The sequence below is a fragment of the Cebidichthys violaceus genome, unplaced genomic scaffold (genome assembly GCF_023349555.1).
Source record: "Cebidichthys violaceus isolate CVI_PGR_0920_01 unplaced genomic scaffold, fCebVio1.0.p SCAF_42, whole genome shotgun sequence".
Lineage (NCBI taxonomy): Eukaryota > Metazoa > Chordata > Actinopteri > Perciformes > Stichaeidae > Cebidichthys > Cebidichthys violaceus.
The window spans coordinates 1075176-1095599 of NW_027176617.1; the positions used below are offsets into that span (position 1 = coordinate 1075176).

Sequence of the window (20424 nt, forward strand, 5' to 3'; positions counted from 1 at the left end):
AAATACTGACCAATAAATCAGCATGGCCAAAATTATCAGTCCATTCAGCTGATCATAGAAGAAGCTGCAGTACAAATCCTAAAGATATACTTTAAGTTAACATTTTGCCATTGCATCATGCGTTGTATAGGGTGTCAGCCACAGAGCTGAGACTTTATTTGATCAGTTAAAGAATGCTCCACTAAGTCCATGTGTTGTTTGAGTTTTTGTTACGTGTTCAAAGATAAATAACCATTTCATCATTATGTTATCAGCCTCAAACATCTAGTCTTGGTCAGGTTTAAGGCTTTTGAATAGTGCATACCGTGTTACATATTTGGAGCAAATTGTGATTAAAAAGATGAATGTCATCGAAATATAAAAAATTAAATGACGTAGGCTTGATTTCCATTGTGTTAAAATATCATTACAGGAGTTCTGTATTAAGTGTCCAACTGTAAATGTGGACATTCAAGATATAAATTGCATTATATCTTATACGATTCACCATGTGGTAGCCAATGGGACCTGATTTATTATTCATTGTTTATAAAACATTTGTAGACAGGCAGTAAATGTTTTTCTTATGTTTACTTTTTCTTTATATGCTAGTCTGCTACTGTGGAGCGCGCGCACCTTTGGCGCCAAACGTCGTATTCCATCCTCACGCGCACGTACCGTTAAGTAGGACTCGGGAGTGAAAATTGGATACTTCCCCCATCTTGATAGATAAGGACAAGACTGCTGGCTGAGTAAATATGAGCCGACCTGCAGGTTAGACGGCTACATTTAAATTAAATTAACTGAGTTACTTTAGTGGTTAATGTATAACTATAATAAATCATCAACATAACGTTATTCATGGCGTTAAGTGGTAGAATCGGTCATAGCCGCTGGCTATGTAACGTAAACTATTAAGCTAAAGCTAACTTTTAATAAAACGTATTAATAGTATTAAAGCAGAATAGTAAGAGAGGGGCTTATTGTTTATTATCTTCCTCTACAGCTGGTTAATCGTTCTAATATTACAGTTAATTAAGTCATTTAATTTTTAAAAGTCATTAATGTTAGCTAAAGGAGAAAGGTTGCCACTATTTTAGGTCAATGTTAGCTAAAAACTATGCTGACAGCTAACGTTTTATCAGTCTGAGCCAAAACCTGAACATAGCTGCACAGAAAAAGCTTTAACTTTAACCCACTCAACAGTTAACTTTTAACCGTGTAACGTTAGCTAAATAGTGACAGCTGAAGATACACATTAAAGTTAAGCTAGTTAACATTTGCTCATGGGCACAGTGGGACACTTACCTCACATTAACATTTATTTTTATTTAACAGGAATCAACCTTGAGGACTTGATTAATGCGACACCACTGAAAGAAGGTAAAGTTGTACTAATGAAACTAATCTTGAAAATCCCCAAAACAAGGCTGATAAAGTATATTTGTATGCCCTGCTGTCAGGTGGAGAAGTGCTGGAGCCCAAAGTTGAACAGCTGATGTGCAAATTAAGAAGACTGCAACAAGGTTAGTGTTTGACTGACTTGAGCTTGTCACGTTTTGTTAATTCTGTCATTAAATGACCTAACGTTACTTCAGAGAAAAGTTCGCTGTTAGTTGACAAGGGGGTAACTGTCTGTTCAAACCCAATAGCGACATCTTTCGGAGAAGATGAGTTAAGAAACATTTATAAAACATGTTCAACCTACTGTAACGTATTCTGGTCACGACAAAGGTACAAAGTGAAGCCAGCGAAGTAACTGTCGCGTTTTTCCGTCTTCGTGTTGAATGGCGCTCATGTCGGCACTTTGGTACGGTTTCATGAAAATCTACGTTTAGGTTAATTTGGTTGTCGTATTAATTGGTTATTAATTTGATCAGCTTGAGTTCTGTCGTTCGTATTACGTATTCGCTTTTCTGAACAAGCCAGCACGAATTTCAACTTGGAACTCTTCGAAAGCCGGATGTGGCGTAACCATCTTGACATTTTTGTTCGTCTTTGTGGAGCTATACTTCCGCTTCCGGTAGTAAGTCGCGCTGTGTTTTTCTTAAATTACACGACCAAAACCCGTTAAATGAGCACTAGACTGCATGTAGCGTGTCTTATAGAGGTAAACTGATCATACCATAGGACAACTTTTCAACATGGAGGTCTGAGATTGATGGAAAGCTTCGTGAATGTCCACCAATGAGAAGGCTGGATGTGCGGTCTGTATGCTAATTAACACACGACCTACTTTAGGTTTAACTGAAATAATAGCATATAGAACAATAATCGTAATAAGTTAAGCATAAGGGTCGGAGTTTAAGATAAAGACGGTAAACTACATGCAACAAGTAAAAGTTGAACAACCATTAGAACTTCAAACCGTGAGTAAGACAGCTGTACACACTGATCATAATGTTTTTTACGGCGTTATCACGTTATCTTCAGTGAGGTACATCCTTACCTGTTACTCCAAACTTGGAGTATCAGATCATGATGAGTGGAGAAGCATGAGATATGATTAATATCTCCGTCTTCTAGGGAACGCAACACCCTATTAGATCCATTCTGATCCAGTATGTCAAAAATGTAAACTGATTAGAAATTAATTATATAGATTAATAGCTTCTCATGAGGTGTGATTCAGATGCATTGGGATGGATTAAAAATGAACTACAGTTAATGTTATATGAAATAGGTTGGTGATGCAGTGATTTTCAATCATGTCTGTGCTGCAGTACTCTTTTTAACATTAAAAAGATCCTGTGGCATGCCAACAACCCAGAAAGTTACAAAATGAGACATTATAGCATAATAAAGCATATATGCTGACAATTTAATGACAAGTTATACAGGGGAACAAAATAATCTGTTCTTGTTTTGAAGTGGTGGGTGTTTCGTTTGGAGATGACATTTAAACTCGTTTGGGACCATGGCACTGTTGGATAGCTTTTCCCCTCACACCAAGCATAACGGAGTCAGTCCAGTCGGATTCCTGGTGAAAGTAAATCCAAACGAAAGATAACTTTCGCTGTATTGCCTCGAGCTCACTGTTTTTTCTTTCTTTTGAACACCACTAATACTAGGCTTTTCATCTGGGTTAGAGTTTTGTCCATGGCCCAGTTCAGAGTCTTCATTTTTCCTTTTCAAATATTTCTCCATCGCTGTTTGTCTCGTCACCGCAACCTCTCCTGCGCATCATTTAATTCTACTGTCTTAAATTATTATCATTATTGCGCTACTTACTGCCACCCACTGACATGGAAGAGTATTTAATTACTTAGCCAGCCACTATATTGCAGGCTCAGACACTCAACAATGGCAAATTATTTGTAGCAACTAAATTGACCGATTAAGTGAAATCACACATTTTCCCACGGCACACCTAGTGATCTCTCACGGCACACTGGTGTGCCACAGCACAGTGGTTGAAAATCACTGTAGTAAGTGACCCTAAAGCTTCAAGATAACTACAATACTCTCAATCACACTGTGTTCTAGGTAAAAGAGACCGCATGTAGCGTGTCTTATAGAGGTAAACTGATCATATCATGTGAAAACTTTTCAACATGGAGGTCTGAGATTGATGGAAAGCTTTGTGAATGTCCACCAATGAGAAGGCTGGATGTGCGGTCTGTATGCTAATTAACACACGACCTATTTTAGGTTTAACTGAAATTATAGCATACAGAACAATAATCATAATAAGTTAAGCGTATGGGTCAGATTTTAAGCTAAAGACGGTAAACTACATGCAACAGGTAAAAGTTGAACAACCATTAGAACTTCAAACCGTGAGTAAGACAGCTGTACACACTGATCATAAGGGTTTTTACATCAAAATCACACCATCTTCAGTGAGGTACATCCTTACCTGTTACTTCTAACATGGCGTATCAGATCATGATGAGTGGAGAAACATGAGATATGATTAATATCTCCGTCTTCTAGGGAACGCAACACCCCATTAGATCCATTCTGATACTATCTGATCTACTATGCGAATGATTAAAACATTATTCTCTGTAAAGACATGCATAGGGTCATGACATGTGATTCAGAAGTATTGGGATGATTGAATCATATTTGAATATGTGTCATAGGTTAGTAAGTAACCCTATAGCTTCATAATAACTACAACACATTCAATCACACTGTTTTGTTCTAGGTACAAGAGACCTGGAGGAAGAAATTAAGGAGATCGTATCAGTCAGTGACTTTTTGCAGGAAGAGCTGACAACTTGTAAGACACAAAATGATTCCTGATAATTGTTTTTGATCCACATATATCATTGTTATTGTACCTGTTGCTGAGATGTTTCCAAAGACCTACTAAAAGTAGTCAGTTACTGTGTTTGCTACGCTCTAGGCAACCATTTATGTGTTATGTATCTATACAAATGTTCATTATTGTATATTATAACTAGGCACTGTTGTTGTTTTGACAGTACAAACTGAAGCTTACAAACTGGAAGGAATCCATAAAGAAAAAGAAGGTACTCATAAACAAATGTGTAATTGATTATTGGTGCCGTGCAGAGGTTTCTGGAAACAAATAGCTCATCTGCTGTAAATAATAAGTTGACGAGCTGTGATGTTTGTCTCCAGAGTTGTGCAGGAAGCTGCAGTTCCAGTGTGAGGAGTCTGAGCAGGACACTGTCAGGTGAGCTCCACACCAGCCAGATAAACAATATTATTGAATGTCTCCAGCTGTTTGGAGTCAACATTTGTATTTCTTCCTATTGTGTGTTTGAGAAATGTAACACTAGATGGCAGCAACAATGAGAATCCTAAATATTGTTTCCTTTTGAGAAGTTGTCTGGTGTCAAACCTGTATTTTCGATTTACCATATTGGCATATTAGATTATTTTTTTCAGTCTTTCTATTTGTACTGTATATAAAGACATTTTTAATGTCTTGCATAATTTCCTATTTATATATTGATATCATTTAAAACTTTGAATCAGCATTATTGGCCAAGTATGTTTAACAGAAACAAGGTATTTGACTCCAGTGTATATATATATATATATATATATATACCTTTCTCTGTGGACTATATTATATATTATTATATACTATATTTAATCACTTCCTGCTAGATGGATTTGAGATATTAAAATTAAGATATGTACATGTTTCATTCTACACATCGAAAGCCTTAAAGAAGACGTTGTAGCGTCTAGGCTTCTGAGTTTAACACCAGTGTCACTTTTTAAACGTTATGCTTTTATATGTTGTTAAGCACATTTTCATGTATGATGACTGATGATGTGATTAATTGTACTATATACCGTGTATTTAGCTTGTCGTGGCTATGACACATTTTTGTGTTATGTCACAGGATCATGTGGTATTGATATCTAATGTTGTGAAATGAAGAATATGCTGTAATCACTGACCAAAGCTTATAGCTGTGAAGTGATGATTAACACTCCTCAAACCTTGTCTACTATGCACACGGTACGGTTAGGTGAAATGAAGGCTCTGGTGGAAATGTTTACATTTTATATATATGTTTATATTTTGTACTTAGTGATGAATCATGTGTTTTATGCAGGCATTTGAAGCAGAACAAGAAAAACAGGGAACTGCTGGAACAGTACAGATGTGAAATTCAGGAATTCAAGCTTAAACAGCGGAAGCAGCGGTACGTATTAAAAGTGCAATTATGTATCACAAAAAACTTTTTAATTGTCATATATTTTTGATAAAGTCAGCCTTGTTTTTGCAGGATGAAGTTTGAAAACCAACTTCAACAACTGATAGAGCAGCATAAGAGTCTGCACTCTGTCTTTGTAAGTTAATCTTATATAAAATAACATGGACATCTATATTTTTTCCAACATCTCTAAAACAGAATGTGACTCAATGTTGATGTCGTTAATGACTGATAACCTTCAAATTGTTACTTAGACTCCAGAAAGGCTCTCAGATGAAATAAAAAGTGCTGAGAATACAAAAAGTCAGCTGTTATCAGCTGGTAAGTTTCCTCTCGAGCAGTAAAACATTTATTGTTGGACATGCAAGAATGTAGTGTTTCTTTTCGATTCCCAACCCCCCTTTTGATTTGGTCTTCTTCTGTAATTCTTACAGAACAAATGAAGTTGGCTCAGCTGCACCGTCTCAATGAGGATTTAGACGAGATGGAGAAACAGAGGCAGCTGGAGAAAACAGCTGCAGAGACTCAGGAGTGAAACAGAGTATTTTTTAGGTATTTTGTAGAATCAGAGGGTCCCTCATTTAGATGTGCTTTGATCTGTTGGTGTCCGGTGTCCTAAAACTTCACAAATGTTGTCTTCTGGGTTTTATCAGTCCAAAGGAGGCTTGCTTTGATGTATTCCTGAAACCTGCAGTATTTTACATTTTATGACCGGTATATGGTGTTCAGTTGCGGCAGTAGTATCCTGTATGGATATGTTCCTATGTTCATCTTACCTAAATATTGTGTATTCATATAATAAAAGTTATTCATATATTAAAAAATATAAAGGTTTTAACATTGTTCTGATATTGTTTTTAAATGGGTTTACGAGAGCTTATAAACAAAAATAGTACAACCATTCACTACAATATACTTGCGTACTGTATATATGTGCACACAGCCAGATTCAATTTCAGTTTTAAAGAGATTTAATAAAAGACATTTTTGCAGTATTTCAAATACAATTTAATACTATCCGAGGTTTAAACAACAACAACACATTGACCCTGTGCAACTGATTTCACCGTACTTATTACAGCCAAGAACACATACTTGCATATTAATTAAAATAATCACGCAGCACTTTGATAGTACAGTGAGGATGATCATCAGCTAATTTGTTATTTAAATTATCAACAAGCCCCTTTTTTTTTAGATAAATATGTACATCATTATCCCATATAGAAAAAACACTGTAACCCCCGAAGTGTCTGTATGACAATCAATCCTCCAGTCTGATGCCGTCGAGCTCTCAAGCAGCCTGGGAATCGTACCATAGAGCTAAAGCTCTGCTTTACTAGTATTTACACACCAACAAAAGAGTCAGCAGTTCTGCGTGGGGCGTAGGCCTCACAAGTTAAGTGACTTATGTAATGAGGCATGGCCCTGCTCCAGTACGCTAAAATGTAGCCTCCCTTGTTCTCTTCCTTTCCTTTATAGGTGATGACTCATTTAAAAGTGAAAAGACAAAGAAACCGGGGTAGGTTTTTTTTTTAGTCAAATCTGTCTTTTTTACAGTGTTCAAGACAACTGCAAGTGCTTTTACATTTTTATTTACATTACATAAGACATTTTCAACCCCACTCCTCCGACCATGAAAGCCTGTAGGCCGCTCTCTGATGCTTATTTGACATCTTCTACCCTGAGAAGTAGGTTCACGACTCCACGCCTTGATAGAAAGGTATATGAAACTCTTTTGTTTCACTGTGTTTTTCATTCTCTATAATCTCACATATTTGCCTTTTAAATTCTCCACCTTCATCTCATTCTATTCCTCTTCATTTTCTCATCTTTGCTTTCTGGTCTGGGTTAATAATTGTCCTCCTGGCTTTGGTAATGCCCTTGTTAGGCTATTGGCACACGGTGAATCCACAAGGACACTTTCTCCCATTCAGTTTCAAACAAGTACCAGCGACACAAACACTTGCAGAAACACACATCAATGGCATGGTACCCATGCAGCGGTATACCACACGTTTTTCAACGGGCATGGATCTATTTTATATCCCTCAGGTGCAATATGTAATATCTTTCTTTTATCCTCTCCAACTCCCTCAGCCACGTTCGTACAAGTTGTGTTTGAGGTGAACTGCCCTACCTCTTTCTGTTTGGTGGAACATTAGCCCATGCAGTAGAGTCACTGTTCTTTCTCTCAGTCACCATATAAGGTCAAGGTAGTACCAGGTCTTGGCACACAGGAACATTCCAGACCCAATGACTTTAAGTTGTTTTCAGCATTTTCATATATTGTCTTTCAAGTTTTATTACTTCTTGTGAAAATCCAGGAAAGGCTGCAGTGTCGAGCCGCAGAGGAACTTTGATAGTGGCGTTGTTGACACATATGGGCAATGGGTCTTTTTGATCATCTTGCATAAATAGTTTCCATATAAAAGGTGGCTCCTCCTTCTTTCGTTATCCCAAGCTATTCCCCATCTGTCAACAGAACAACAGGGAGGACATTGAATGCAACCGTGTATGAACTCATTTTAGTCCTTTTCCTCCTCCTCTCTACTGTCAATATTATGAGGGACAGCCCTAAGTCACTTATATTTAACCAGTATACCAGAAAATATACAACCAAATTCAGTGGTATTTAAAATAGAATAATAATCAATAACAATCATACAGTTGTACTAGACTTCTAGTGAAAAAGGAATGAACCGTAGCTCATCCACCAACATTTATTTGTTGACATTAATCTGTAGTTGTTTGTATAATTGAAACTAGTGTTTATTCCCAAACAACATAATTACTTCTGAAATGATTTAGACCATCTATAAAAATATCACTAAAACATATATAATGTTTATCTACATTTCTATGACTTATTTTCAAACCTTAATTAAAAATCTAAAATTCCGTAAAGCCTTAACATGAGTTTAAACATCTGATCATTTTTATGGATCAGAGAGTTGCAAAGAAATCGTTCTTTCATGTTTTACTTTTTAAATTGTAAACATATACCATTCACACAAGTGTACTGTATCCTGCTGCATCTGATTAATTATTATTATTATTATTATATTTATTTTAAACAGCTGGGTTTTTGTCATGAAGTTTAATCCAAACCCCTGACTTCACTAATACATGTCCTAACTGCTTTAGTTGTTTACATCTAACGCTACTTTTGCTTCTGTTTATATCTCTTTCCCATCCATGCTGCAAACATCATCCTATATTACCTCAAAGCGGCTGTAGACCTTCTTCTCCTTCCTCAGACTCTCTATCCTCTTCAGTAATCCCTCCCGCTCCTGGACGTTGGTCTGTGGATGCAGAAATCGACTCTTTTTGACGGAGTTTTGTCTCTCCAGCCCCTTCTCCCCGCCGGCACTGTCTCGGTCCCCTCCGGTTTCTTCTCGCTCCAGTCGGTTCTTCTGGCTGTTGGCTGAGATCTGCTCTAGAATGACTTTGGTGTCATCTCGTAGGTTGCTGCTGAAGATAACAGAGCCGCCAGTGGCCTGGTATCGAGACGGACCCAACGTGCTGGTTGATGTCTTGTGATTGGCTGTAGTTTGGTCCGTTGCGGTAGATCCTTTATCTTTAGCCGATGAACTCTGCTTTTTGCTTGAATCTTCAGCGATCTCTCTGACCGTGCTCATGGTCCTATCATCTCCGGAAGATTTCTTGTCTTTATCCTTGGGCCCCAGGAATCCCTTTAGCCTCTGAGTCTGCTTCTTTAAGAAGTCAAGTGTCTTACCCTCACCCTTGCTCTCACCAAGTGTGTTGATAGATGTATTAGATCCCAAATATTTTTGCAGTCCTTCCCTGGATTCATCACGTGGCATAGTTGAGGAACTATGAGAGCGACTCTTTTTCAGTTCACTCTTTTCTGCATCTGTAGCATCTGTGGTCAGAATCTCTTCGCCACAGGAGATGCGACGAGGATTCAGTCCTTTGAGCTTCAACGGATCCCTCTTGAAGATCTTCGGTGAAGCGAGGGGCTTTAGAGACTTGAATATATCCCTCTTTTGACCCTCAGATGCAGTTTCCTCTTTATGAGGTTGAGTTGTCTCTGAAGGTCGGCTCGTAAAAGGCCTGGCGGAGATTATGGATGGTTTCGAGGAACTAAATGAAGATCTGCGAGTGAGCTCTGCCAGTTTTGCAGAGATGTCTGTCTTCTTTGGTTCAGGTTCTGCTGAACTAAGAGAGACAGTGTGGATCTCTGGAGTCATTGCGGGTTTTATGGGAGGTTTAATAGAAAGGTCTGGCTTTTTTTCAGCAGGCTCTGGGGCTTTTAGCGATGACTCTGTCTCCATTTTTGAGGCTTTTCTCTTTTCAGCCAGCTCTTTGAAATACTGCAGTCTATTGGCTGGGTCATTCATGTTCATAGAAAATGATGTGACTTCAGATTTCTGAACAGTTGGTGTCTTCTTTACCTCTTCCTTGGTTTTCTGCTGTTCCTCTTTTGCTTTAATCTCATTTTTCAATCGAATCTCCTTTTCTTCTTGCTGTCGCTGTCGCTCTCTCTCCTTCTCTTTTTCTTTCTGCTTCTCCCTTTCTTTCGCCCTTTCTTTCTCTTTCTCCTCCCTTTCTTTCTCCTCCCTTTCTTTCTCCTCCTCCCTTTCTTTCTCCTTCTCTTTTTCTTCAGCCTTCTTTCTCCACTCAAAAGGCTCACGAGTCAATGACCTTCTCTTCTCTAGTATCTGGGCCACAATCGAGGAGGTGCGCACTGTGTCTAACTCCTCGTCTTTCTCTGTTGCTGGTTTCAGGCCAAGGCTACCACTGTGTATCTCTGCTTTGGAAGATGAGAATATAAGCGAGGAACGCAGGCGAGAGCTACGTTGAAGAAGTGGGTTAATACGCGTACGGAATGATTCATGTTTGGACAGGAAGAGATCTGGAGTCTCGTTCACCTCCACATCTACACCCACCTCCCTTGCTGCCCCCCTCTCTGTGCCTCTCTCCCTTTCCATCTCAGCCTCCCTGGCTTTTGCAAGTAGATCCTTGGTTGTTGTTGGGGCACTGTTACTGTTGCCCTCAGGTAAGATGGGCTTTCCATACCGCGGTCTTATGACAGCTGGTCTGGGTTTGGGGGGAACATTCGGTGGCTCATTTGTTCCAAAGCGGGGAGCTGAATGTTCAGTGGCAGTTGGCTGCTGAGATGGTGGAAGATCTTCAAATGCATCAGGTCCTAAAGGTTGAGTCAGGCCTTCTTCTCCACTGTCCTCATAGGTGCTGAGATAGGATTGGATTCTCCAACTCCTCATGCCTTTCTTAGCACCTTCATCTTCATCAGGCTCTTGATCCGATTGTTTGGCAAACTGTTTCTTCTCTGGTGGGTGGGGCTGCGTGGGAGACCTCTGGCAGGCATACGCCTGACCTATGGTTGGCCTTTTATTGGTGGAATCCCCTCCATACCTCCCAGCTAATGGATGTGCCTGGTTTTCCTCAGGTCCTCTCAAGTCCTCAGATGAAAAGTAGCCTCGGCCATAGTTTCCTGGTGGAGGCTCGGGTTCTGAGCGATAGCTTGAATCTGAATACTGGTCAATGGAGAGTTGTGAAGGACGACCTCGAAGTCTGTCGTAGTGTCCGTGGCCAGATCCCGGGCCAGGCCCTTCATTGTAGTGATGGCTACTTTGGGTCTGCTCCCTGCCAAGAAAGAATTATGGTTCTTAATTGTTTTATTATACATGTATTGTTATGTGTAAAGACATGTACTCAATTAAGATTGTGATGTGATGATTCTGAATAATTCTGATTCCAAACAGTTGTAGATATTAAAGGGTTAGCTACCTTTGAAAATCTGTCTCATCCAGATTATTCATGACTCTATGCCTCATGTATTGCCTCGAAGATGAGTAGTTTTCCTGGGTTCCCTCTGCATAGCTGTGCCTCTTGAAGGAGGAGTTACTCAGCTCCATTTGTCTGGAAACTAGGGACCTCCCCTGCTCCAGGTACGACTGTTGCAGACGAAACTGTTGCTGGGAATATTTTCCAATTGTAATTCCTGCCCCAGGTTCAACGGTGTGACGAAACGGATCGTTCCTTCGGAAAGGAAGTGCGAGGTTACGATCAGAGTCTCCATAGGGGAAGCCACCGGGAGGCTCAGGCTGCCTGCGGAAACGCAAAGACTGGGTCCTATTCAGACCGAACTGGCTGCTCAAGTAACTGCTGTTGCTGCCGGTGTCAGAAAGAGCAAGCGCTCCATTGGATGGGTCAATGACTAGAGGCTCTGACTGAGCAAAGAGAATGCGAAACTCTTCATCAAAGGTGGCAACTAGCTCCCCGAGGAAGAGGTGGGCGATGCAGCGGTGGATCTTCTCAAAGGACCACATGAAACTGTAAGAAAAAAGAAAGAACAGTGGAGGTAATTAAAGTACTTACATTTGCTGAGTGAATGGCAAGGGAGTCTTGAGAATTCAATAAAAACATAATTGAATGGCCCACCTGTAGTTGCCACTGAGTACAGCTTTGCAGTCAGCAATCAGGAAACGATCCTTCACCTGCCCCTTAAAGGATTTCCCCGTACGGGAATAATAAGTTACTCCTGCCACAGTCCTGATGCGCACCATCTATAAAACCAAATTTCAATCATGTTATGGACACATGCAAGCCTTAGTGGAAATGCCGTGTTATACATAAGTAAAAAACACAATCAATGCCAAAGGATAGCCAACTGGTAGTCCGGTCTTTTGAGGAAATGTAATGAAGGCAAACTCACAGGATGCATGTCCAGGTTGACTTTGCAGTTGATGACCATAGAAACAAAGTGATGGGCTTCCTGCTCGTCCAGTAGAATGTAAACCGGAATGTGGCGTCCTGCTGCGTCCAGAAGATCCGCAAAGATGTCAACATCTGTGAACGTGTCCATCACCACACCAATAACCTGAAGCAGAAGAGCAAACACAAGAAAGCTAGTTTGGTCAGTATACTATTGTCTTTATTATTTCCGTTTTATAACAATTTTAACTAAATAGGTCATTTAAAATTGCAACATCAAAACGATTACATATTTTCAAAAAAGGAATGTATACAATATGTACATGTTTATGGTACTTTTGACGGGATTGCGTAAATGCTTCTGCTGACAATGTGATAATGAAGTAGGATGTTAAGACTAATTTATGTACTAACGTTATTTACACCGTTCCATAGATACTATACAAAATAAAATAATGAATTAAAATATTGTGCACACCTCAATGAAGACATTGCTTCCTCATTCCTCGCTCAACCGCATTGGGTCAACAAAATACACCAAGTCTATTTCAGGGCCCTATGATGAATCCATATACAATAACAACTGGCTCTCTGACACTACATGGGAATTTACCTGCACTCAGTGTATCAGCAATACAATACACACAAATGTACACAATAAACACGGTATAGAAAGATGAATGACTCCTGTCTCAGAAGCTGTCTGTCTTCTATGTTCATGTTGAAACACTGTTACGCCTGAACACAGGAGAGTCACAAGTTGTGTCACAGTTAAAGAAATGTTTTCACTTAACAAAAATGACAATAAATAACAACACAGCCAACCACACTAACGTGGTTTGACTCATGTTCACTTTGTGTAAATTGTATTTTAAATTGAGCCAAAGGCCAGCGAGGTAAAAATTCATCTGAAAGGGAGTGGTGTCGAAGTTGGCAGCAGCAGATAAAAAGTAAGATTAAACTGAGAATGACATAGCATTACCCACACATACATTGATCACTGCCAGTCCAGTATCTAAACTTTCTTTTTTTTCTTCTTTTTTTTTTAAGATAAAGTTTGATTTGTACCGTACATACTGATAAGACAGAGAAAGAGGATACTCAGTAGTAATAAATGGTGTGTTAATGTATTACATCATAGGTGTTTTCCACCCATCCACTTTTAGATTCGCCATGAAAAAGAATGGTATGTGCTTAGAAACAAAAGCATTCATAGCAGATTTGTTGTTGTACACTGAATACGTGTATGTTTACGTAGAATGCTTTGATCTCAGCTTCAGATGATAGTTTTCATAGTAATACCAGCTGAAAGCAAACAGGATATGCAAGTTTAACTCCTGTTTACCCTCCCTTTTACTTACTTGGCGTGCATTCTTGATGAGTCTCCTGGCCTGCTCTTTGATGCTCGGCATGTCTGGGTCGGAGGGGTTGACTAGAGTGGTGACCTCCGTGGGCCCCATGAAGCTTTGCTGTGGCTGCGGCCAGCCCATGTCCAGCCCCGGGGCATCCACGTCAGAATGCATCGGCCAGTAGGTGTCGGAAGAGCCATCAGCCTCTTGTCCTCCCTCATGGTATGTCAGCTCTGGGACATTAGAGGTCTGGTTGGGCATCTGGATTGTAGACTTGATAAATTCAATTTCTGCCTGTGACAGGAAGCCGACCACCTCTGCGGTCTGGAGGAACTCCCAGTAACCCTGGTGTGATAGGAGACACACATTAAACCAATACATCTTTTAAAAATGATATTTAATTTGATACGTATGTAAAAACAAAACAAATACAAGTGCAACAAATACAAGTGCAAAACTGCAGTTTTACCTGTATGTCATTTTCTATCAGAGCATCAATAGCTAGGCGGTACTCCTCACGGTAATGAGGGGGCAGGTAGTTTGGGTCGTGGGGGTTATCACCAACAGATGAACTCTGAGATCGGTGTGCCATGGTTGGAGAGAGGGGTGGGGTCAACGGTCAGGGCTCGGGTGAGGAGAGGTAAGGGAGGAGGAATTTGTACCTGTGCAGAAAAGTCAGAAAAAGAAAAGGTCAGTGATTGAAATTATGTTGGTAAATAAAAAAATCTGACACAAAGCTATCAATACATTTGTTCAAGCGTCTGTGCAGCCTTTTTTTGTGTTTTAGAGAAATAACATTACAGGTTTTTAAGAATCTCAGAGCAAAACCATATTCAGGGATTCAGTCATATTGCTTTTGTAGACTAGACAACACACCACTCCTGCATCAGTGATATACAATACTCATAATTCAACCAAATATTCTTCAGGGTGGTGAGAGGAAGAACGCTTTGTGTCCAGATACACAAGAAAACAGATTAACTATAACCTGTTACACAAAGAGTCTATTGTTGCTGAGTCAAAAGCTTGTGCAGTAAGTTTAACAAGTACACTTTTCACATTAACACACCTTTACTGGCACACAATACGACACATTAACAGTTGTGACAGATCTCCACAGCCGAAGGGCCGTTTCTAGGTTTACAAGGCAAATTAATGCAGTTGAGAGGAATGGTGCAGATTTATTTATAAATCAATTATAATTGCGTTGCAATTGATGTTTTTTTTTATTTATTATTGCCATTAATATTATACAAATACAAAATAGGTGTGGCACCAAACTAAAAATAACTTGACAACTCATGTCATGTAACATTTAACTGGATGACCTTGCACAACAATAATAATAATAATAATAATAATATTATTATTAATAAAGAGAAATACCAAGACATTGTCTGTAACTTCCTCAGACTGAATATCTAACCCCAATGCATCATCACCAACTCTGCTTAATTGCCCGTTTAATGTAATGTCAGTCATATTCAGCAAAGAAGTATCCTGCTTGTGATAGCACAGATGATGAACTAAAACTCAATCTGGCTTGTGAGAAAACTCTACATAAAGAAAAACAACAGGACATGGAAAATACAATGGTCGTAAGAGAAAGAAGACAGTCAAGAGAAAGGGAGGAGTAAGAAAGGCATTTAGAGGTGTAGAGACAGGTTCTCTCATATCTCGGCTCAGTAAATCCTCCTGCTGGTGCGTCACACTTCAAGTTGCTACTCGGACCTCATCCTGAAAAATCTGGTTCAGTCACAACACACACATTTACATATAAGAGCATAACGATGCTAATAGTTATGCCATGACTTGAACTGACTTAATTTGAGGGAGTGAAAGGAACATTCTCAATAACAATTTGGGAATGTGCGATTGAGAAAGAGAGGATAGAGAAGTTCAGGAATCACTTCGCAGATCCACAGACCCTAAGAGCCAATGAATCGATTCATTAGATACCAATTCTCTCACTCAAAGCCCAAAAGAGACAATAAAGAGACTTGAAGAATTATTAATTGATTATCAAAAAGGTTGCAGATTATTTTTCAATTAATGAAATACAACCCACTAAAATTGTTCATGTATTCAAAGTAAGCTGGTTAAACACTTAGACAGTAAATCTAAGGACTATGCATGTGTCCCTCCTGCACATTTCAGCATATGGTCAATACAGGAAGTGTTTTTGACTGAGTGGATATATATCACCACAGAACTGTGGTCTACTGACAGCTTGATCAATAAGGGTGTGTGAGACCAGGGGTCTGAGTGGGAGGGTGAGTAGATGTTTTGTAAGGTTGTACCTGCTTTAGAAGTGTGTTACGTGTTTTCTGTTAACTTCCTCACACACTTGAGAGATCAGCGGGGATAGCAAAAGGCCCCAAGTCCTAACCCGCAATCAGTGGGAGAAGCTGGTTCACTCAGAAGCCTGGTGAGTCACCGGGGAGCCCGGCCTTTTCTAGCCTAGGGATAACTTGCAACATGCTGCTCTGGTGATTCATCTGCTGGCAAAATGGCTGACATCCTGTTTCCTTACTCCGTTTGAGCCATAGAAATTGGGCCTTTGCGGTGCGCTGTTCCCATTTAAAAGTTCCATAGCGGGCAGCGAGGTATGTTAGACGCACATACTGCTTTCATGGAATAATTCTACTCCTGCCAAGTTTCTAATATGGACAAATCACAGCTACTTTTTTGTTTTGTTCATTATTTTAAAGAAGTATAGCAGCCTGGGGCTTGATGTGTAATCAGGGGACTTATGCTGAAGCAGCAGTAGAGAACATACCTGAGGACATGTGATAACAGACAAAAACTTAGAGGTGTGCACCTGGCTGTGCTTGTCATAATGTTCAAACCTCAGAAAAAATGCCTGTCATGTGTGGCAACACAACAACAGCCAACAAAAACACTGCAAGTACTTTTCAAATGATCAAATAGTTAGAACAACTGTATTGCCTTTCAGTTGCAAGATTCATTTTTTAATTGTTTACTCAAAAATGGCAAAAGATAATGAAGATTGCCACTAAAACCGAAAGATATCAACACATAAAACACAATTGAGGATTTGAAAGCAGGTCATTTTCAACATTTTTACTTGAAAAATGGATTGATTATCAAAATTGTTGATGATTACAACACTCAACTGAGAAGAAAACAGCTAACCGGTGAAAATCAACCCTGAGGTGAATATAGTAGCTATAGTAGCTAAGTACTACAGAGCACAGTAGAACTAAAGAGAGCCCTTGTGACCTCTGGGTCACTGCAGAATGAAGCAACAGCAGAATAACACAATGTAAGAAGCATGGCAGACTTTCTCCACCTCACCTGGCGGACTGGTAGGATATTCAAACAAATTTTGGCTGCTTTGTTTGTTGTTATAGCAACTGCAGTAAGCATCAAACCATGGACAGTGACACGATGATAGGGATTGTTCTCTTTCTTTTCTCTCTCTCTCTGTTCCTCCTTTAGTTAAAGCTTTCTGTTCCCCACACAAGGACGAGCCTGCCCTAAATGCACCACTGACAAAGATGGTTTGAAACACTAAACCACCACAGGGTCGGCAGGCGGCAACCGACTGCAGCTCTTCAAGGCTGATAAACCCAATATTCAGATGTGCCGATTGTTTGCTCACCAAGCGTGTAAATGGCTCATTCCCAGCATTCCTACCATGAGAAGAGGTAGAGAAACATTTAGTGAAGAGCTGAGGAAGGGAAAAATGTTATCTGTCTCAACATGTGAATAAGAGAAACAAGCCTGTGGAGACACAAACTATCAATCACAAACTCACAAAAATATGTTCTATTTTCTCTCTTGTCTCTCACACACACACACACACACACACACACACACACACACACACACACACACACACACACACACACACACACACACACACACACACACACACACACACACACATCAGAGCACTCCTCACTAAACAAACACCAGGATTGATCCGGCATACCTCTTATATTGATTCATTTTGTGCGATAATTCGGTGTGAATGGAGTAAGAAACGAATACCACAAAACAGGTTTGGAGGGATGAGCCACTAATCTCCTGGTGCTCTAGTCAGGACCTTTCAGTGCCACTTTCGTCAGGTTAACACACACAAACATAGATGAATGCTAACACAGAGCACGACTTGTCTCTCTGTATATCATCACACCTATTGAACTGACTGTGGAAAGTCACACAAAAGACAGCTCACAGTCAGGTGAATGTATACTGCATGTAAGGGGAAAATGGCGGCCAATATCCTCCCTTTTCCTAACTGTGTTTTACATAGCAGCACTGCTAGAAAAACAGGTCCACTGCAGTCCTCATCATCTGTTCCACCTGCCTTAATGTCTGCGGTCCTCTTGAATGGAAAACCCCCAAAACAAAAGCTGAGAAATACTTCTACTTTGCATTTTCTCTCCCTAGGAAGCACACTATTGCTCATACATGTTTTACAACCACAGACAATGACCCCTTGTAACATATACAATGCAAACACAGCTATGAATGGGATGCAGCCTTGGCCATGCTGCTAGTGTGACTAGATGAAATCTATAATAAGAAGCACACATGCAGGGACTTGCCACAAAAAAAGAGCTGGCACTACAAAACCTTTCCCTCCAAATTATAAACACATGTTGGATTATTTCTATCCAGTGAGTCACTGAGTGAATCGAGGAGCAGCCTGTAAAGGTGAAGTTTGAATCATTACATTGCTTGTTTGGTAAAAAGCTGCCAACAATTTTAATAAAGATAATATAAGAGCCTATACATCAAAGCCTATAGAAGACGACACGTGGCGGGTGTCTTGCTTGCTCAACACAAGGCTGCAGGACAAGAACCTTGTATTATCCCATCAATATCTTCAAATTAGAGGGATGTCATGTTAGCCTCATGATAACCTGTAATCCATATATTGTGCAAACCAATGCATTAGACACGCTCGTAAAAGTGTCTCTGCCTTTTCAAGCATTATTTATTTCCTCTATCCCAAACAATGCAGTGCAGACAATGCTCTACACAATCTGACAAAAAAAGTAGCAGTTATTCTTTTTCTTGAATGTCTTCAAAGGGCAGGAGAAAGAGCAGCAGTTAGTCAGTGACAGCCAATGCGGAGCCTTCTGTGTGCTTAGACTATAATAACAGTACTGTTCAGGTTTTGCAATACACAGCAGCAGCTATACCGCGATGATTAATCCTCTATAAACTTCAGGCTGCTGGTGAGTAACCAGCATTTTACTTTTTGGAGTAATGAATAAAGAAGAAGAAAATAGACTAGGATACAGGAGATATCACACCAGGAGGGGACACAGTAGAATAGATTATAATTAAGATACAGGTAGAGGATAATAAAGTTGGATCTGTCCTTACATAAAGCAAGAAACAGCTAGAATAGAATAAAACAGGATAGAGTAGAGCAGGATATAATTAGAATATATAATTAAAATATATTAAAACAGGACACAATAGACCCTCTGTACAAATAGTTCTTTTGTCCCATTTTGCACTTGCAAACTTCGCCTTTATATCCACGCCTGTCAGTACCTCCAAACTTTGCTGCAGTACTTGTCTCCTCACTTTGTACCGACGTGAAACCGCCGATGTGCGTCTCCTTGCCGTCGGTATTCCTCGGATCGGGCTACAATTCCACCCAAACCCCCAGTGTGCACCCTCCACTGCCAACTAGGCCACAGGGGTCTTCAGGCCCGGGCTACTTGCTTCACTCGGCGGGGTGTGAACCTCCGGAGCTACCGCCACATAGGGCACCGATCAGCGCGCTGAATGAGGAAGGAGACGCGACTCCTGCTGGGCTAGGCTTTCCCACCGGCGTGACTCCTCCCAAAACCCGTTGATCGCTGGAAGCAGACAGACCATTGGAAGTTCACTCCCACTGGTGTATTTCAAAAGTGTTGGCCTTTATGTCATGGCTGCTAATTTGGGATTTATCCAGCCTTCATTAAACAGAAGTTTATCCAAAACTTTTCCCAAAACTCCTTTAACATAGATGTTTTTTTTCTGTAGGACTTTGTTTCAATTTTGTTAGTTTTGTTCAAATAAATCGCCCTTTGCACTTACTTTGTACACTTTTTCTGTCTTCTTTACAAAGTTCTGCACTTGTTTTGTTTTGTTTTGGCACCTTATCTTGTCTTTTGGCACGTTATGTTGGATTTAATATTTTGTGCTGCTAAATATTAAATGTAGCACAATTGGCCCTGGAGAAATGAGATGTCACCACCTACCTTGTGTTTGTATGTGGATTGGTTCACAATAAAGTTCTCTTGAGTCGCTGGAAGTGTCTGGCAGCCGTTAAAAGCTGCACTATAATTTATGAAATAACAGTATTCCTTCCATTTCTCAAAGCAATACTCTCAGCGGTTTTGCTGCTAAAGCCTCACTGGGTCTGGTATGACCAGTAGCCTTTGGTGGCTAATGTTAGCTAACGTTAGATATATGTTGCTTTTTAGCAAAAGTTACATAGGCTCACTTTGGTTTCCTTGGAGACCATGTCCCCCACTGAAACACTGTGTGGATGAGTTGCCTGCTGTTTCTCTCCGTGGTAAAACACTGAATCAGCAGACTTCTGCACTTCTCCTTTCTATGAATCCTCTACTGCAGATTACACTACTCAGTGTCTCCTTCTTTAAACTGGGCTGAGTTTGGGAAGCATGTTTTTCTAAAGGCCATAAAGCCACAGTGCAGGATACTCAGATTCAGTTACACTATTTTAATATGTATCATTTGTAGAATATACT

General features: G+C 40.0%; 2 protein-coding genes and 2 non-coding genes across 6 annotated transcripts; 3 read left to right on the top strand and 1 right to left on the bottom strand.

The window, feature by feature from the left end:
* The first annotated feature begins 647 nt into the window (after positions 1-647).
* On the top strand, positions 648-6532 carry si:ch211-199g17.9 (uncharacterized protein LOC108180085 homolog). Of its 3 annotated transcripts, XM_068728492.1 has the most exons (10): positions 648-753; positions 1318-1362; positions 1443-1505; positions 4133-4207; positions 4413-4460; positions 4573-4627; positions 5526-5615; positions 5700-5763; positions 5882-5948; positions 6062-6532. In XM_068728492.1, exons 1-10 carry the CDS (start codon positions 738-740, stop codon positions 6160-6162), a joined length of 624 nt encoding a protein of 207 aa, XP_068584593.1. In that variant the 5' UTR covers positions 648-737; the 3' UTR covers positions 6163-6532. The 3 variants fall into 3 exon arrangements, with proteins under 3 accessions (XP_068584593.1, XP_068584596.1, XP_068584595.1); XM_068728495.1 differs by lacking the exon at positions 5882-5948 and having other exon boundaries at positions 6062-6154; XM_068728494.1 differs by lacking the exons at positions 648-753; positions 1318-1362; positions 1443-1505 and adding an exon at positions 3515-3596.
* LOC137886282 (U8 small nucleolar RNA) lies at positions 2406-2537 on the top strand. The gene has a single exon (XR_011104957.1). It is a non-coding gene; the product is annotated as a U8 small nucleolar RNA (small nucleolar RNA).
* Positions 3816-3947, top strand: LOC137886283 (U8 small nucleolar RNA). The gene has a single exon (XR_011104958.1). It is a non-coding gene; the product is annotated as a U8 small nucleolar RNA (small nucleolar RNA).
* Positions 6533-6611: 79 nt separating the features above from the next.
* fam83hb (family with sequence similarity 83 member Hb) lies at positions 6612-19442 on the bottom strand. Its single transcript, XM_068728491.1, has 8 exons — positions 19217-19442; positions 14148-14340; positions 13691-14023; positions 12331-12495; positions 12057-12181; positions 11403-11948; positions 8852-11258; positions 6612-8102 (listed from the first exon to the last, which is right to left on the bottom strand). The coding sequence occupies exons 2-8, from the start codon at positions 14268-14270 to the stop codon at positions 8082-8084; spliced, it is 3720 nt and encodes a 1239-aa protein (XP_068584592.1). The 5' UTR covers positions 14271-14340; positions 19217-19442; the 3' UTR covers positions 6612-8081.
* Positions 19443-20424: the final 982 nt, after the last annotated feature.